The sequence below is a fragment of the Diadema antillarum genome, unplaced genomic scaffold (genome assembly GCF_040938485.1).
Source record: "Diadema antillarum isolate AM-2024a unplaced genomic scaffold, OU_Dant_1.0 seq00001134_RagTag, whole genome shotgun sequence".
NCBI classification, from domain to species: domain Eukaryota; kingdom Metazoa; phylum Echinodermata; class Echinoidea; order Diadematoida; family Diadematidae; genus Diadema; species Diadema antillarum.
The window spans coordinates 637,771-658,039 of record NW_027271946.1 but is presented as its reverse complement, the minus strand read 5'-3'; the positions used below and the strand labels follow the sequence as shown (position 1 = coordinate 658,039).

At 36.5% G+C, this 20,269-nt stretch overlaps 1 protein-coding gene across 1 annotated transcript in view; it reads right to left on the bottom strand.

Annotated features, from left to right (window-relative positions):
- The window catches only part of LOC139744078 (uncharacterized), an 81,876-nt gene extending 61,877 nt beyond the window's left edge, over positions 1–19,999 (bottom strand). The window contains exons 1-5 of the mRNA XM_071654537.1: positions 19,779–19,999; positions 19,386–19,540; positions 13,250–13,869; positions 11,089–11,258; positions 6,891–7,051 (exon numbers count right to left, since the gene is read on the bottom strand). Of these exons, the coding sequence (XP_071510638.1) occupies positions 6,891–7,051; positions 11,089–11,258; positions 13,250–13,869; positions 19,386–19,540; positions 19,779–19,999 (1,327 nt within the window). The remainder of the gene's footprint in view (positions 1–6,890; positions 7,052–11,088; positions 11,259–13,249; positions 13,870–19,385; positions 19,541–19,778) is intronic.
- Between the last annotated feature and the right edge of the window lie 270 nt (positions 20,000–20,269).

The window sequence follows — 20,269 nt, the reverse complement described above, 5'->3', positions numbered from 1 at the left end:
TCCCTTTAACATCATCTTAGATGATGCTAATGTTATAACTTTAAGAAGGGAAAATGAGAGAGGGGAGGGGGGAGGTGAGAAGAGGCGATGAAGAGGAAGAAAGGAGGATGAGGAGGGATGGTAGGGGGATGAGGAGAAGGAGAAGAGCGGGATGGGAAGATGGTGATGGAGACGGTTTAGGAAAGACAGGGGGAGAGGAAGAGAGATGTGATGCTATCTCTGATCTTTACCCAAGATAGTAGAGAGTGGGTGCTCTTCAAGGCAATGGGGAGAACAATGACACTGTTCGCCGTAGAGGGCTCAATTAGCGTTCACACCGTGGTGGTTGCAAGTCTCTTTGTACTGGAATCTTGAATGCATGTAGGCCTATTTTATCACATAATCTTTCATTTATGATGCTTGTTTGCTACATTTTATTCCTTTAGAAAGTCAGTCAAATTTTGTGTAAACGCTGCTACTTTATTTTTTTTCAGCGAATAAATTGAAGTGTTTGTTCGCAAAAACCGATAAGTCCATTTTTGAAGATTTTAGAATACGGTATCTGTCATAAAGTACTAAATAACACCTTTTAAATGATAGTTTGGTCACTACATATAAAGGTACATTTTTGAAGTTATGGTTAAAAGAAGCAAAAATTTTCTTATTATTCACTTTATTTTCTTCACCTTTAATCGCAAATATCTCCATTTGGCAAATATGGACTTTAATCGGTTTTTTGCAAACAAACTCTTCAATTGTTCTTTTCTTGCCCCTCTCTGGTGAACAGGGTAAAAAAAAAAAGACAATTACTTGGTTTATATCGCCAGCTGTCGATATTACGGTGAAACAATCTAAGGTACTTTTACATACGTGTAGAATATAGTTTTCTTTTTTAAGACAGCCTTTTTATGTGAAATTTAGAAACTCCGATAGTATTATGGTGTAGTGTAGTAAACTTGTAAAGTATAGTACTTTCTCCTGTTTAGACGTCAAATGAAAAATAAGTAGTTTCCGGCGATTTTCAACTTTCAACTTTCAACATTATTTTTTCATTTCCATGAAATAAACAGGAGAAATTATATAGAATGCATAAACAAAACAAAATTGTAGTAACTCAAAAAACGTACATTAACATAATACACGTGATGATGAGTAACAACATAATTGCATTTATATGGTATATACATATGCATATTACACGGATGATGTACTCGCCCGCAACATCATTTATCCTTCATAGGGAGCAACAGGCAATGCAGTTTTTGTAACTCGTCGCATTATTCTGTATGTATTAAACCCTGCGAACCATGCACACCACCGTGTTTCACGACGAGTCTGGTAAATGTACCTGTGTACATACATTTCGATTTGTCAACGGAACCCGGAAGTGCATGATTAAGCTCCTGCGTCCATTTGAGAATTTAATAATGTTCTAAAATCCCTCAAATTTAATAATAAACAAGGGTGAAGAATAGTTCAAGAGTTTATTGCCATCAGAAGAGGCAATAATTCAGTGGTCTTCAAAGGTTGGTACGTATTTGCATGACATCCATGACCCCACGCGGTTTAATAGCACCAACAGTTGGGGTCCCGCGTCTGTATATAGTTTTTCCATAAACATACACGCTAGACAATAATGATAAAAGAAACCCTATGAAATACACGAAAATATTCTGTACCATTTGGGTCTGCAAAGTGGCTCATCCGCATGATATTTACTGGGAAAGTGTGCATATTTTTACCGTAGATGCACCATAAAACACTCGTTTACGTTCGTTTTATTTCAAGATATTTCATGATACCATTGCATTGAATTCCTTTTTAAAAGAAGAATCCCCAAAATTGCAAGGTTTTTTTTTTTTAATAAAGTCGAAGAAACAATGATTCATCTTTTCTATGAATGTTAGGTTTTCCCCGTTTGGGATGATTTGTTGCACATAATACATGTTCATAAAAAATATTATTTAAATTTTCATTTAACAAGTTTTAACAAACTCTTCGAGGTTTTTAAGGGTAACGTTCGTTACATACCTTAAACTGGCATTAAGATGTTTCATTTATGTGTGCAAATTTTTGTGGTGGCAACCCTAATTTTGTTGCAGTAAAGACCTTTATCAAAACTCAGATACTTCTGAACCTTACAATTATTTGAATGTATGTACATATTTGATTTTGTTATGGTGATAATTATGTTTGTGTAGAGTGTTTTCATGTCAGGGATGGATTGGGTTCTCTATCTAAATCTCTCTATTTCGTCGCAATATTCTCACATTTAAAGTATAAACGATTCTGCCCTCTTCCCCTTTCTCCTTGGCGAATCGGGATACATATCATTGTATGTGTGTGTGAGTGTGTGTGTTTGAGTTGTTGTTGCTGTTGTTGCTGTTGTTATGAAGTAACGCTTATTATCGGGTTTATCATTTCCCTCTCCCCTTGGTTGAGGTCCTAAGGTCAGGTGAGTTTCTGTTCTGCTGCCTTATTTTCTTTTCCTCTTATCATTATTTTTCCAAAATTTATTTTTAACGCTTGTCTTATTCATATAACAATAATGATAAACGAAAGAAGGTGAAAAGGAAGAAGAGTGTTGATAACAATACATGATGAATAGAATAACAATCATTAAAAAAAAAGAAGATAAAACCCCGAAACTTTTTTTCTTTTCTTTTCAAGCTTGTCTTTTAACTATGACCGTTATAAACTTCTTTATTCGTCTCATTTTGTTTCATTAATTTAGTTATTTCCACATGCAAACAATACAAAATTAATGTAAAGTAGCAAACATGATTCGTACAAGAAGGTGAAATGCCATGAAACAAATGAGTTTGTTCGCAAAAACCGATAAGTCCATATTTGCCAAATGGATATATTTGCGATTAAAGGTCAAGAAAAATAAGGAGAATAATAAGAAAATTTTTGCTTCTCTTGACCATAACTTCGAAAATATACCTTTCTATGTAGTGACCAATATATCATTTTAAAGGTATTATTTTGTACGTTATGACAGAGACCATACTTCAAAATCTTCAAGAATGGACTTACCGGTTTTTGTGAACAAACTCTTCAAATACAAATACAAAGAATAGTATAACAAAAGTATAGTACATATACCACTGCAGCTACAAACACATATACATACACGTAATGTACATAATTTGAACTTCTTAAATCATTATTTATTTCCGTTTTATTTCAACAGGGTAACCCTTTCAGTAAAAAAAAAAATGCTCTACCAAGGGACCCTGCACAATAAAAAGATACAAAAACTTGTATTCAAATGCACAACATTACAATCAAAACAAATGTAAACATATCAACCAGATAGCAAAAAAAAAAAGAAAAAAAAAGAGGGATATGTAACAAAATTATACTATTATAAAAATACAGCATTAGGAGTTGAAATAGCAATAGTTAGTAAGAAAAAATGGAGAGAGCTTGGAAAAAAGGGGGGCTTGTAAAATTAGCAAATTTCCTGAGTATATAAAGGGAAAAAAAGTCATACATGCGTATTATATCCAAATAAACGAAAGGGAATTCAGAGTCAGAAGAGATGGAGAGGAAGAGTTATACAAGTAAAACAATCATGGGACAAGATCACACACACACACACACACACACACACACACACACTGAAATCAATGCTTGCGAACTGTGAGGCCCTCAAACAGAATTGTGTCACATAATCAAAAGCATAAAAGTATACAGGAAATAGGGAAAAAAAGAAAGGACAATATAGAAAGCACGAAACAAAAATAGACGGCTACAAGTATAATCTATTTGATTACACATTTAACCAAACCTGTATATTGTTGTTTTATAACAAGGAAAGTCGTTGCATTACGATAAATTGGAAGAAGAGAAAGCGCAGTATACACAAAGATATATCAATGATGAGGGAGGTGAGACGTCTCACTTCCCTGATAATACAATACATACACATTTTGATCATCCGTATGATTAACAAGCTGTTCTTGTTCTTGACTTACTTATATGACATGCATGCCTTTTCGGGAGTATATTGTGAGCAAAATGATATCGACATGTAACTTAGAAATATTGTTTATTTTTGGGAGCAGTGATTAAACAAAAAGTGTTCGAGATACGACATTGATGCATATGTGTGGATCAATTGTATCCCAAAATATAGTACCATATAAAAATTTCGCAATACATTAAGGCCTAAAATATTTATTTGGAGATATCACTGGTTTTTTCAATTACTCAGAATTGAATACAGTTTAGTTTAGAAAATTTTGTACTAAAATCATTAATCACATTTTATATATTTAACAACACTAAATGTTCTGTTTACCTTTGGGAGCAGTGATTTCAATAATGTTCAAGATATTACATTTGACGCTTACAACTTTGTATGTGTAAGTCTGTTGTATCAAAAAACATCCTTCCACATACAACTTTCACAATTACGCTTATGACATAAGGAGATATCAGTATTTTTCTCAATAAACTATAGCTGAAGACGGTTTATTCCGGAAACATTGTGATTATACATGTAATTATTGCTCACATTTTAACATCCATTATACGGATTCATATTTTTACCATGGCTGTTTCTATCCCTAACTCACATTTTTAGAACTAGAAGTACTAAAGCTGGGTTTTTGTTTCATCTGTAAACACGGTAAATGGTAAATAAAGCCTCCAATGTCTTGTATAGGAATGAAACATAAAATATATGTGAATTGAGTGAATATAACCTTTGAATTGAATTGAATTGAATACAGCAATATTGGCAGAATACATCTGTCAGTGAAGTTTGACCCCAATCGTAGAATTTGTTCGAAACGTATGAAGTTAGAAAGTTTCGGTGCAGCCATTACTGGATAACAAGACTGCAGATTTTGTGCTGTCGCAGTTGGCTAACAATTAAATATAATATACTATATATATATATATATATATATATAAAGAGAATTTAATTGGTTTAATTTTTATAGCTTAATGAAAGTGAACTTGGCTTACGTCTTTTATAAGGCATAAAACGCAGGGGGGAATAATTAATAACCCTCAGAATAAAATTGATGATGAACATATTCAGTGGAATTTTTCTTCATATTTTCTTTATTAGACTTCTCAATTGCTGTAACTTTCTAAGCAGCGACGGCAGTGGCAAAATATCAGAACTGTACATGTTTTGAACGGATCGACCGACTTTCCTCAAACTAACCGGTGTGTCCTACTAATATTTCAGCATTCATTCAATCTTTTTTCTGTATTTGGGTGCCATTGTTAAGCGCCGCGTTCCGTTAGGATGATTTCGTAGGGGACAGGAACGATGGTGAAAATTTGCTTCCCAAGCCCGTAGTCGGGCTCTACCCCGTCCGGCAAACGGAAGGAGAATCGCTGCAGAATGTTCGTCAGAAACAGAAAAGCCTCCATTTTAGCCAAGTCTTTTCCTGCACAGATCCGTCGACCTTCACATGCGGACGGAGGAAGGAGGGTTCGAGAAGAAGTATGAGACGAAGAAAAACGTATACGTAAGCAGACAAAGAGGAAAGAAGAAATAGCCGTGTATGCCAGGTTAGTAAGTGACTCCTTTATTTGGAATAGATTTAAATGTAGGCCTTATTTCCATTATTCTCTTTCTCAGGTTATGACAAATAACCTACGTCTCCATCAGAACATGGCATTATTAACATGCATTGTCTGCGTTTTCTTCTGTATATTCATTTTTTTCATACATGTATGTATTTAATATATCTGAAGAGTTTGTTCGCAAAAACCGATAAGTCCATATTTGCCAAATTGAGATATTTGCGATTAAAGGTCAAGAAAAACAAAGAGAATAATAAGAAGAAGTTTTACCATAACTTTAAAAATGTACCTTTATATGTAGTGACCGATATATCATTTAAAAGGTATTATTTTGTACTTTATGACAGAGACCGTACTTTAACATCTTCAAAAATGGACTTATCGGTTTTTGCGAACAAACTCTTCATATCTTTTTTTTTTTAAACAAAGAAATGCGGAAAACTGACCAGAAATAAATGATAAATAGTGAAACTTTGAGCAAAGAAAATGGGTTTCCATCGGGATTCGAACCAGAGACCTCCGGATTACTAGATCCGTGCTCTACCGACTGAGCTTTAGAAAGCCCTAGTTCCAAGTTCGTCCCATAACCCTTGATTCTCTTTGCTCGTGTGGTCAGAAGCTATAGTGTGTGTATTTGTGCCACACACACACACACATTAACCTGATATAAATCTAAAGGATGCAAATCAACTTTGGGATAGATGCGAAGGATCGCCGAAACAATGCAGCTTTAATTTTTTTGGTTTTTTTTTTGTAATACAACATGAAACAAAGAAAGGGAAAACTGAGCAGAAAATAAATGATAAATAGTGAAATCTTTGAGCAAAGAAAATGGGTTTCCATCGGGATTCGAACCAGAGACCTCCGGATTACTAGACCGGCTCTCTGCCGACTGAGCTCTCTCTCCCTCTCTCTCTCTCTCTCTCTCTCTCTCTCTCTCTCTCTATATATATATATATATATATATATATATACCGTAGTTATGGGTAAACTCGCCTAGCGGGTAAGTCGGCCGCCAGCGCGCACAGTACATAAAATTGTACTGTGCGCGCTGGCGGCCGACTTTACCCGCTAGGCCGAGTTTACCCATAACTACGGTATTATATATATATATATATATATCATCATCATCATCATCATACGTATATATATACTTTATGATACCTCCTATCGTTACCTATCGTTATGAACAGTGATTATAATACACTTTAAACAACGCCAATAACAATGTCAATAACAGGAAAGGCAATTCAAAATTCAAATTAACTGTAAGGATTATACATAAGGGGGAGGCAGAAGACAAGTGCACGAGTTTCGTTATCCTTAATCTGTATCATCATTCTCATCATTATCATTACCAGCTCCAAACGGCTGCAGTGAGGGATGCTCCACGACAGTTTTCCCATCCTCGCTGAGATGACGTTCTGGTTTAAACACTTCCGGTTCATCCCAAAAGCGCGGGTCCAAATTCATCCCTATCATATTGGTGAAAATTTCCGTTCCCTTCGGGATGTCGTATCTGTAGATGTATGAATTTAGATTCCTCCTAAGTTCTTACTGTCAGTGAGAATGAATACTTTGACTTGTCCAAACTGGTATTTTTAAGGTAAAGTGCTAAGGCCATGTTTGACATCCGTTTACACGGTAAGTAAGTGGATTCCAAAATAACCCATAGTTATCAGTTCTAATTCTTACCTATACATGCAGCTAACACTTTTTTATGATAGGAAGATAAATTCATCACAAAGGTCTTATCTAAACTGAGAAGGAATATTCGCTAAGCAGGAATTTGGTGTTTCAATACCATTATCGCTTTCAATCTTATTTTGTTCATTTACAAACAAGATCTTTTATGCTGCATTGTACTGTATGGTGATAACGTTAAGATCACATCTATTTCATTTTTCATTTCAGTTTATTTTATTTCGACGAAAGTATACAATATGACAATCGCATATGAACAAAATAAAGTACAATGTTACTTTCACATGTCCAAATGAAATTCAAATGCACGTCATTTGTTTACAATGAGACAATAAACTTACTTTAGATGAAGAAATGCATGGACAAAATTTATCTGAATCATAACAAAGAAAAATTCGGAAATGGAGGGGACTGCTAAAAAGCCAAGCTTGTAGAATACAGTCCCCCCGTGAGTAGTAAATTGTAGTAGTAATCAAACGAAACGATTGGACATAAACATAAAACGTAGAACATAAAACAAGTACGCACACACAGACAGAAAAACAAAGCAGCTCTCTTACATATGCGCGGAAAGAATAAACAGGAGGTCAAAGGCCAGAAAAGGGACAGGAAGAGGACTTTAGTCTTACCGAGATGTCGACTATTTATGAATAATGTATTATACGGTTATGAAATAAATTAAAGTTAAAGACGTTAAAGCAAGGAAATAAATTAGCAGCTATCAATAATGCAAATCCCCAGTAATAATAAGAATGAATTAAAAAAAAATCTATAATTTAAGTGTAAAAGTGTTAAATCTTAGAGCTTCTTTTATGTTGCTATCAAGGGAATTCCAGAATTTAGGTCCGGCAACAGAGAATATTGATTTTGGTAAAAATCGTCCTAGACAGTGGTAAATGAAATTCATTAGATTGTCTAGTGGGGTATGAATGTACAGTTTTATTTTGAATGAATAAAAATGAAGGGAATGATTTATCAGTTTGTAAATAAACTGTCCTAGATTTAAACAATACAAATCATTAATTTTTTGAAATATTATTTTGATGAAACAAGTCATTAGTATGGCATCTCTACAAATAATACGAAGAGCTTTTTTTTCTGCAACAATAATATTCTTTCTAGATATAAGGAATAAGTGTTACCCCAGACAAAGTCTATGAAGTCTTCTTTCTGGGAATTGATACTAGGGGAGACCGGGTCTAGTTGTTACAATTTTCACATTTTTAGGTCTGTACAAAAAACGAATAGAGGAATCGGCTTCATTTTTGCTTTGAGGATACCTTATTTCCTCCTTTAATTAAAAACAGTACAAACTTTGGAAGTCCAGATAATACAAACAAGATATTACGTAATCAATAAACACAAAATTTTGTAACAACTTTCCCCGATGTTGGGGTAAGTTGTTACAGCACATGGGGTACTTTGTTACACCGTAGAAAGTCAACTCAAATCGGGTAATGCAGATCTGACGTGTTAGGTAATTCTTGATATTAACCTGTCTGGGTGTGCATGTTAGCCTATGCTGGGGTGTATGAGTGTGTTGGGTGTGTGTGTGTGTGTGTGTGTGTGTGTGTGTGTGTATAACCATAAATTCAATTGAAAGTGCACTGGGGTAAGTTGTTACACCACTCGATTCTCCAGACGGGTCAAGTTGTTGTAACAACTTGACCCAGTGCGTTTTCAAAAACTTTCACACGTGTGGCCAATAAACAATCAAACATCACGTGTTGCTACTTTCACCAAAAGACAGCCAAAACACGCTTCTTTCAACCACATACTCATCACTTACTGGAGAAGAATGGATTTGGTGTAATAAAGAAAAATCGAATTTTTCAAAATTTTACTCGGAGAAGTAAAAAAGTGTTTTTTGGACCTATCTTTTACATGTGACGTCGAGGCAACGCCAGATTTCGCATGCAGAGATCGTTGGCTATACGTTTTGATTTGATATTACTTGTAACGCCCTCTTTTGATCATACCTAGAGAAAATGACAGTGTAACAACTTGCCCGTGTAACAACTAGACCCGGTCTCCCCTACTACACCTGTACTGTTCTTACAAGTGGGTGTACAATGACCCGCATAATTTAACTGGTTGCTACTTTTACACACCGTGAGCAGATTATGATTCTAAAAACCTTAATTTCTGAGTTTAAACCGCTCTTCACTATTATTATAACAATTTCTGATTCGTATACAGCTTGTCAAAAGTTGAGAAAAAAAAGTTTAAAAAAAAAGCCGAGAAAATAAAATTGTGTTTAAATCATATACTAAAAGATGAATGAAGGTACAGCTTTTTTAGATGTGATTTTTTTTCTTCTTGGACATCATTCTGCCATCCCACAGGGTTGAAAAGCTAGTTGGAGAATATCATTTTAGAAAAGAAGCAAATTACAGATGCAATACGATGACGGAATAGGAAATCTCTTATAAACGACCAAAATGCATTGATGTGCTTTAAAAATTATGCTAGAAGATATTTCAAACACCTAATTCTGAATAGAAAAATTCATACAGGCACTTATTCAAATTCAAACTTGTAACATTTATAAAATATTCTCAATAAATCTTCTCTGAATCAAGGACTTCATTATTTTAAATCATAAAATCTTATACAGGATTATTGAGAATGATAAATTACTCTTTACTACGGACATCTCTGGCACAGACCACTGTACTGGTTTTTTTTTCCCGAGGTCCATAAAAACAAATATATATTTGTTTCGGAATATGTTGCTATACAAAGGTTTACTTCTTATATATAAAAAAAAATACATGTGTTTACATTCTTTCAACATGAAATGAAGCAATGTGTTTTAAATGCAACTATATGATATTTGTGCCAGAAAAAAAAAATATGTTCCTCATTTTTTCAATAAAGAAATAAAAAAGATGAAATAACGGCATATGAAAGCCTCTGGCTTCGTATCTCATATATCAGCTGCAATGTATAAAAAAATTATATATTATCATTTAGGATGTTACAGAAACTGTCATTTGAGTATGTTTTGACCGTGTATTATGTAGAATGGCTTTTTTTACCTTATTTTTTGTTATTATTTGGATGAGATTTATTTCTGAAAAAGTATCGAATTTGCTCCCTTCCATTGAAGGCAAGCCTAATACATTGCATTTTATTGCGCCATCTGCCTGATAAGCCCTATCCGAGGACCATTGTAAAGGAGGAGAAAAAAAAAAACCCCGCTAACAAACAAGGAAACAAATTATAAGCTACTGCTTTCCATTATTAGTGCATCCTTGGGGGGCGGGGGGGGTATTGAATATTTAATTATTTACCTCATTTGACCTGTGAATTTTAGATTATGACATTAAGCGGACTAGAGATCTGCTTAAACAACATATGACATAGCTCTTAATTGTAAGTTATCTATCTCTCAAGTAGAGTATCCGTTGGAAATTTTTAGATATTGATGTCGCTAAATTTCCTTCTTCAACGGACAATCAAGTCCAAACAAAGAAGGTATATTAACAAATATTTAATAATCAGAAACACAATTATGTAACAATACTATGGATTCATTCCTTTCCACGAACCCATCTTTATTCACCAGTGTTCTTTCAAAAGAGTTCTACTGTAGAATAAGATAAATATATAATTGATTAGTTGGAATAAGTAGACTATCAGCACATCGTAAAGCCTATGACTGAACTCAGGCTAATTAAAAAGACGATACGGGCTTTCATTCGAGGATTTAACATAAAAACATAAACTAATTTGCATAATTATAGATCATTTGATTCTGTGATACATCTAAGATAGATCGAATTGAGTTTCTTCTCTTCGAAATAATTAAGAATGCAGTTTATTCGGCTTTCAAAACGATTCACCTACCCTTGGATTTTCACGTCGGATGTCACCAGTCGCTTGACTCCCAGAGGGAAGGCAGGTCGGAACCGCATCACTTCAGCTATAGCTGCTTGAGTGTACGGCATGTCGCGCCGATCACCGTTATAGGCAGGTGGTCTACCTGAACCTATGACTTCATCTATTTCAGAAGAAATCTTACAAAAGAGGAGCAACAATCTAGTAGTTTTTGTACGCCACATTTTCTCAATCAAGTATAAAAGTATTATGCATTGAGATACCTCATTGTCCTTATTACACCTGCATACAATGTCGTGGTGTGTTTAAACCCAGTGACATAAATGAGACCCGTACTGAAGAGGACACTTTAAAACACAAGACTGAAGTTATCTCAAAGGACCCAGAAAACACAGTCCTGTAAAATTTATGATTGTGATAAATATTATGCTGTTCTTTAATTTCCTTAAACGTTTGTTTACAATTCAGAAATTGTTCGGAGATTGCAACGACCTACTTATATTCAACAGAATGCATTTTGCCATTCAATGTTGTATCCTCCAAACAACCGTGCGTTTTCACATGTCCCCCTTCTGTTTCTATACGAAGTTACACTTTATTTACTCTGCAAATAACTTTACATTCACGTTTAATTTCCATCCATTCCAGAGTAATAAAACTATCATGCTCATGTGTGAATGTCTTTGTGTGTGTGTGTGTGTTTGTGTGTGTGTATGTGTGTGTTTGTTTGTGTGTGTGTGTTCTGTTAGAGTATCCAGTACGCAGCTCGAGGTAAAAATAATGTAAGCACTCTGAACTGTTACTCAGCGTGCTCAGAGATGTATACTTCGCGTTTTTGGAAACATATCTTTTTCCAGAGTGAGCTCCCATCGGGTGAATGGATATACCAAAGAAACGTGTGGAAATCCCCCTAAAGAGTGGATTAATTCTCAAGGGGGAGACTACCTAGAAATCTTTTTCAGCATCACTATGTGTCATGCGTGCATGAATTCTTAACCCCTAGCGATTGCCCATAATAGTGAGACTTATGATGATAAATAGCTCTCTTAGGGCTTTCATCATGCTTTTTAACCCTATTAAGCCCAAGCTATTTTGACCCCTTCCAGGCTCAAGGGGGGGGGGGGGGGGCACATTGTGCCCCCTATATAACTTTCTTATTATTCGATTTATCATCGTCATCTTTGGCACATGGGTAGAGTAACTCATATTCTACATGACTGTACATTTGAATTTTCTCAAGGTTACTCATGGAGGGCGCTATTTACCAAAATATAAAGAAATACATAGGAAATAATATGCTAAGAACATGATTTTTTTAAATAATTTCTTTATTCCCATTATATATGTCTTGTTATAGACCATTCATTTTCACATTTGCCACAAATGATAAGCAAGTGGAATCTTATTATTTGTTATGGTTGAAATTTCTCAAGGTCACCACATGGGGGCGCTATTCACATCAACATAAAGAAATACATTATGAACATTTATGAATTAATAAACCCCAAGACGAAATGTTTGGGATGGTTACTTGTATTTCATATATGCATAATAGTGGAATTTCGAGATTGCAAATTGATAATAATAGTGTCATAAACTATTGACATTAGAGGCATAACTTGGGTGAAGGAATCAAAATAAGTCAAAATAGAAGGGCAATCTTTAGAAAATATTATTGTTTTCAATTATCTCTATTATATCTATTGTTTTATGCCTTTGTAACATAAAAACAAAGGAAATAATAAGAAAAACTTTCTAGAACCATAATTACCTCAAATTTTGCTCCTTCAACAAATTTCAGCCAAGAAACAACCATTTCATACACTGAATATGCTGTTAAATGAAATGAGAACAGAAAAAAAGATGCAAAATCTGACTGACATGGTTGTCAGTTTATGGTTGCCATGGCAACCAGCAATATCAAATATAGCTAAATTATTTCTCAAAGTGTTCGCGATAGGATTTTAGGAAAAGTCACCAAATTTGGTTAAAATCGGATTGAGGGCGAAGGAGTGGCAAATGAAAATCTGGTAGGGGGCGCAATGTGCCCCCCCCCCCCCCCCTCTTGGGCTTTATAGAGTTAAGATGGTTGTCATGGAGCCACATCGTGGTCTAGCTACCATCCTAAAGGAATAAAGGAAAGAGAAGGAGTGAAAAAACACTCGCATACCCGCTTCTGGACGTGCTGATGGGCAGCGATGAGGAGCAGAGACCATTTTAGGGTCGATGTGACGGTTTCCGCACCCGCCATCATCAGATCAAAAACGGTCACATCTAGCCTGTCTGGATAAAGATGACCCTTCTCCAAAGAAGATCTCCTTCGCTCCACCTCGGCCAGGAAGAGCGCGATGATGTCCTGACGACAATCGACGTCGAGTTCATGTTTGTGTCGCGTTATCTCTTCGTTGATTATGGTCTGGAGATCGAGGAGACTCGGCCTGAGGCCTCGAAAGAAGGCTGTCGGGAGGGAATTCAAGAAACCGCTGTCTTCCTTGAAAAGCAGATTCACAGCCTTGATAATCTTTTCATGACGCGGATCGCTGTAGTCGTAGCGGTGCCCAAAGGTAATTGAACAAATGACATTCGAGACGGCACGGAAAAGTAGCATACTGGGGTCAAACTTGCTTCCGATCTTCATGATCTTGACGGTGAATGCCTCAATGAGCGCCTTCGCTTCTTCTGTGATTCTATCTTCCATTGTATGCTTTCCCATACCCATTGTCCGAAGAGATCTCATCATGAAGCGACGGTTATCCCGCCACACGTCCCCTACAGAAAAACCGACGCCACCTTGAGAGAGTAATTAAATGTTGTAGGGTCAATTACACTCAGCATTATGTGAGGTTATATCATAGGTTATTACCAAAGTTATTCTTGCTTTGAGACAGTGTCAACATACCAAGCCATGAGTGCTTAATTGTGCTCTATCATCAGCGTAGGTTTATGGGGCTAGCAAATAACGTACTTTTTAAAGAGAATCTTTTCATTTCATTGACTTTGCTACACGTTAACCTGGAAATTATCTAAATTTAACTCTGCTCCATTCTTGGAGTACACACCCTCCTACATCCGCCTTTGTGACACAAAATTAGTCACGTTTTCAGGTTTGCTGCTCCCCATCATTCAATGTTATTGGTGTTTATTAGAAGGCAGTTTAATCTTAAAAGGCACTTCAGCCAAATAAGAGCGTAATGAAGGAAACGGTTCAATTCAATTCAATTCAATTCAATTCAATTCAATTCATTCAAATTTTCATTCTTCTTCTTTTTTTTCAACAAAAACATAACACAAGATAAATCAGGTATCACATCATAAACAAAAAAAATGCTTTTGCAATAAATAAATGATATCGATAAACATAAGAGCGCATGCGTACTGGCAAAAAATAATAATCATACAAAGTCATGCTTCAGTTGAAAAAAAGGAAGAAAGAATAGAGAGGTCCACTAAAAAGCAAAGCTTGTAGATTGTGAACCACTCATAAAACTTATGAATTACTTATTTACAAACACTTGTGACAAATATGATATACGACAGGACGGGACAAAATAGAAGAATCACAAAAACATGACACAACCAGAATAGATGAAAAGTATGGAAGGAAAGAAAGAAAAAGAGAGAATGAGAGAATGAGAGAATGCCTATATGCTGAACAAGGGAAATGGAACAGGGGATGGTAGAGAATGTGCAGCATAGAGTTGGTGCTGCATGCAGCTGAGCAAGGATTGTGATGGCTACTTCTTTACGTAATAATGAATTCAGTGATTGAATGATTGGTGGGTGGATGATGAACCCTGAGGTTGACGAAACCTATAGCTAAGGGGGAAAAAACATATCAGAGAGGATTTAATAGAAAAGATTTCAACTTGCGCTTAAAAGAATACAAAGATGGGGAATTTTTTATTTCATAGCTCAGTGAGTTCCAAAATCTAGGACCGGTGTATATAAATGTATAAATGTATTCTCTTGTAGTTCTCTTGTCATTGATGATGCATAATCCAATATGCATATACAGGGTATTTTTATAACAAATTATTATTACAATACAAATTAATCTTATATCAAACATAGGATCAAAGGGAATGACATGACGTGTTATGACGCTATCTCTTGGACCTATTTGCCTAGATTAACTTTTGACAATCAATTAACATGAAACATCACGTCAATGAAGTGTGTTGTAAAGTTCTTAGGTGCAATCAATGACGTATGCTGCTAACATACTTTATGTACTTCTTGTGCGGTTATTGCACTTTGATCATGCGTCATATGTATTACAACAGCATTGTGTGGGGACATTGTGCAAAGTGAAATTTTGATAGATTCTTTGTTCTGCAAAAACGTGCAATCGGTAACACGAGAAATGGGCAACCTTTAGTGACCCACACGCACGTTCATTAATCAAAGAATATTTTATAATATCGATGATGGGTGATGTAGACTTTTCCTCACTGCTCTTATAAATTCATATATGAATACTATATTCCACATACTAAGAATGTTGCAATAGGATTGGTCCAGAGCTGATGGACGTGATGTACGTGATGTACGTGATGTACGTGATGTACGTGATGTAGCGTAGTTTTGCCCATCACATCACCTGAGAAGAAAAGTTCGTTACACTCTGTTGATAGTCCCTTTTGTTTCGCTGATCTCCACACAGTCCACACAGTCCTAATGCAAGATGAGTACGCGCGAAATAAAAGTGCGTTGCACTGTGGACTATCATGTGACCTAGGTCACCTGATAGTACACAGTGCAACGCACTTTCACTTCGGTGCCGCGCGGTGTGCGCAGCAAATTCATTGTTTTGTCATCTACGCGCACACATAGCCTAAGCCCTAAGGATACCTAAAGACAGCTAAAACGGTTTCAGATGTGGAATGAAATGGGAATTTCTAGGACCCTCAGATGTGGAATATAAAGCAAATAATCAACTTTTAGTTTCAGGCAATGAGACAAACTATCACTTCCTCGGCGATCTGCATGTGTACGCTATGTTTCCTCAGCTGCGCTTCGGAAAGATAGCTACATCCAGATCGCCTCGGAAGTGATAGTAAAGTTTTGTGATAGTTGCAGTTGGAAATTTGCTTATTATCTCACAAATTTTCTATATTATGTCCTTTACTGAAAATATAAGAATAACTAGACTCATGAATAAACTGTATGTTCCCAACTTAGATATTGCACTTTTGTTCAAGACATACTTTTTAAATACACGAGTCCAGTATAAGTCCCGACTTTCCTTATTTCCCTCACTCTTTGTTGTTGTAAGCTTTCACCTCCCTCCCCCCCCCCCCATTTCCCCCTTTCCCTCAGAGGTACTCACATGATACAAGCATAGTCTTTTGAGTAGGTACCTCCACTTTGTGTATGTAGTGTATGTAGAGTGTATGTAGAGTGTATGTTTCTTGTTGTACTGATCATGTAGACATGAACAAGTTGTTATCCCTGTTTGGTTATATATATTCTCAACGACTCGCATGTCAAATTTATCATAATTATTGTTTCTTGTACATTCTGTTGAAAAAAAGATCTAAAGTAAAGTTTGAATTTAAATTTGAATTTGAATAATGGCATGGCATGGCAGAATTGATAAAGCCATATATTTTCATTATTCAAAAGAACTCTTTCTTGTACACAAACACGTATAAATTCTTTATTTTGCATTTACTGTAGGCCTAATATACCTCACTACGCCTGCTTTTGTCTTCCCACATTTTTCCCTATTAGTTGTCAAGCTTTTGCGTTGCATTCATGCAAATAGGGGCTTTAGATTTTAGACGCGCGGACGTTCAAAGGAAAAAAAAACATGTTCTGAGCTTGCGCAGTAGCGCGCGTAAAGTCAATCTATTTTTAGCTTGCGTCGCTTGAGTTGTTTACTACGCGTACTGGGCTATTTTCACGTCCGCACAGTTTGCGACGCAGAGAGCTTCTTCATGCACTGATCATATGGGGGCGCGATTTTATTTTTTATACGTTGCGTCCCAGCGTAATCTAAAGCTACTTTTCCACACGACGCAGGGAGAGAGAACGTCCAGCGCAAGCGTCTCCTCTCCCTGCGTCGTGTGGAGTAGCGCGCTGGGACGCAACGTAGAAAAAATCAAATCGAGCCCCCATACGATCAGTGCTGAAGAAGCTCTCTACGTCGCAAACTGTGCGGACGTGAAAATAGCCCAGCGCGTCAAAGGCGACGCAAGCTCTTTACGCGCGCTACTGCGCAAGCTCAGAACATGTTTTTTTCCTATTCGATCTTGGAAAGACGAACGGTCTAAGGGTGCGTTTATAAGATTTTTCTTCTGGCCAGAAACAGTGTTTTGAAACACTGTTTCTGGCCAAACAGTGATTCTAGCTCGAAAAAAATTCTTATAAACGCTCGCCGTGATTTGAAACAGTGTTTTGAAACACTGTTTGTAAACGCACAAAATAGTGCGTTTACAAACAGTGTTTCTGTAGAATCAGTGTTTCAAATATCTTATAAACGCAACCGCGATCGCAAACACTGTTTATAATGACGTCACAATGCCTTGCGCGCACCCGTTTGATCTTTTGCCGAGGAAAAACTGCGCAGAGTGAGTTGCGCAATTGCACAGTCTGAGCGAGAGCCCCAACACGCTCGGAGAAAAAATCTTATAAACGCTCTCCTGACGAAAGTGTGATTTGAATCAGTGTTTCAAAACAGTGTTTCAAAACAGTGATTCTAGGCCCGCAAAATCTTATAAACGCACCTAAGTTCACTCCCGCATACTCTAGCTATTTTCTTCCATCATGCGCTATGTCTTTTGTCAGAATGCTGAAGTACTTTTTTTTTGCTTGTGCTGTTCGGGTCTCATGTATATATGCACTGCGAATGAGCTGTGTAAAAAATTGCTGTGTACATAAGAGTTGTGTAGTTTTCATAAAACAACGTTGTGTATTTTTCATAAGTTGTGGAGAAAAATGGTCGTGTACGGAGTGGTTGTGTATCTGGAACTAGGCCTAATTCAGATTAATGGTTATAGGAAATTTTTTTTTTGACACAGTAAATGTGTAAAGTTGTGTAAGAAATGGTAATCACGTGATCTACAATAACCGATTAGAATTTTATGTAGAGTCCACGTTCGACAGAACGATCGATGCGGCAAGATGGAGGTGAAGCTTCAGTCTTTAAGGGTGGGGGTTTGAGCACCGTCAAGTCTTGATTCCACTTTTCCAGGGTAAGTAGCATGACTATTGCATGTTTTACGAGGTCCATGTATGTGGTTAGAAACAATGTAGTCTGTCGGACTCCATTGACACAGATGAGGTGAAATTTTAAACGAATTTTGGAATGATCATTGCCCTGCAACCATACAGACAGCGAGTGCCAGCGTGCATGTCACTCTGTGCAGAATTTCGCATGCGCTATGTGGAACTTGCGTGTTTAAAATTCAGCCTAATCTGTGTCAGTGGAGTCCAACAAGCTACACATTGTTTCCGATCATTTAGGCCTACTTTAAAAGAACACATGGATCTCGTAAAAGACATGCTACTTAGGCTGGAAAGGTGGCATCAAGTACTCAAATCTTCACTCTTGAAGCTCCGAATGTACACAACCAGTAATTCTTACACGATAGTTGAAACAACAGTTACAGTTGTTTGAAACATTATACTCAACTTGTTGTGTGTCCTGTTTTGTAAATAATGATACACAACACTGTGTAAAATTTACACAACTTGGGTTGTGTGCGACTTTACATAACAATTGTGTGGTTCATAATAGTACACAGGGGTTGTGTTAAGTTGTGTAAGAATATTTTACACAACTTTACACATCTAATTTGCAGTGTATACTCACATTCTCTACAAATAGTTTTTATCAGATGTCGATGCGAAATTAAATATTATGAAATGAAAATGAAATGAAAAGACTTAGTTTTCTGTAGAATAAAAAATCGGTCGACGGAAAGTGAACAAAAAGAGGCGGGAAAATTCAACAGTCCCCTGAAGAGGAACAGTGTCGCTAAGCGAAAATACTTTGAAAGACAGGTGGAAGTGGTCCTCCCTATGCATGCAGACACAGAAGTTATGATACAGCTGCTGATGGACTATGCAGCAATCTTCTTGTCGAATGACAGGGTCAGATGGAAAACGAAACAAACAAACAAACAAACAAACAAACAAACAAACATGTCAAGGCACACATATTGTCCTCATTGCCTATATGTAGATCGCAATGATAATCTTGAGCCGTCCTTTTTAAACAGCTTGCTGATTTGCATAAAATGTTCCCTAAAAATCGCGGCAGATATTATATGAATTATAAAATGAGTGAAGACATAGGTCACCTTTATCGTATCTGAACACCTGTTCGAAGGCTGGAATGGGATTGCGGTCGGAGGTGTAGTCAGCTAAGTTGACGTAGGCTTCATTGATGAGTGCGCTGTTTGAAATAAGAACTACACCTTGCTTGCCCTGGTAGAAGAAAGCAATATCTCCATATCTGGAAAGAAAGGAAGAAGATAATGAGGGTGGAAAGCGACTTAACTTGTAATCTTAAGAAATTCAAACCCCCAGCACTCGTGGACGGCATTGCTGTGGGTATAGGCAATATCTTTGCGTACAAAACTTTGAAAGATTCATCACGCCCCAATTGAATGCGTGTTCAGTTTTGAAGAGTAACGTTCCTATTTTCTGTTTGTACTATTAATATCATCTTTATAAGATTCATGGAAGCTTACTTCTTCGCGATATCAAGGATCGGCCTCAAACCTTGCTGAGACGGAAGCAAGGAGACAAAAATACTGAAGGGGAACGGGATCCTTTTCGGTCCTGGTGGAAGATTAGAAGTAACGGACTGCCAGTAGTTTCGGACAATCCACGTTAAAAACAGGATCACAGCCACGGAAGTAAGCGTAGTCTGGAAGTCCACATAGTCGATTACGTCAAGGAGCTTAGCCATCATAGTATCTCTAGATGAAGGAAGAAACAAACAAGTCAAATGTTGAGTACATTTAGCATGGGTCTAAGTTGTTGTTGTTTTTTACGTTTCAGTACGTTATTTTAAATCCAAACGTATATCTTGTGAAGTATCTTTTATTACCCATAGGACAAATTGCCCAACCAATCCTTTGCTTGGGAAGAGAAAGCCTACTTTCAGTTTTGGATGCGTCTGGAAAAACGTTGGAATACAATCGCTTTCCTGGAGCGTAGACTCTTGCAGTATATATGT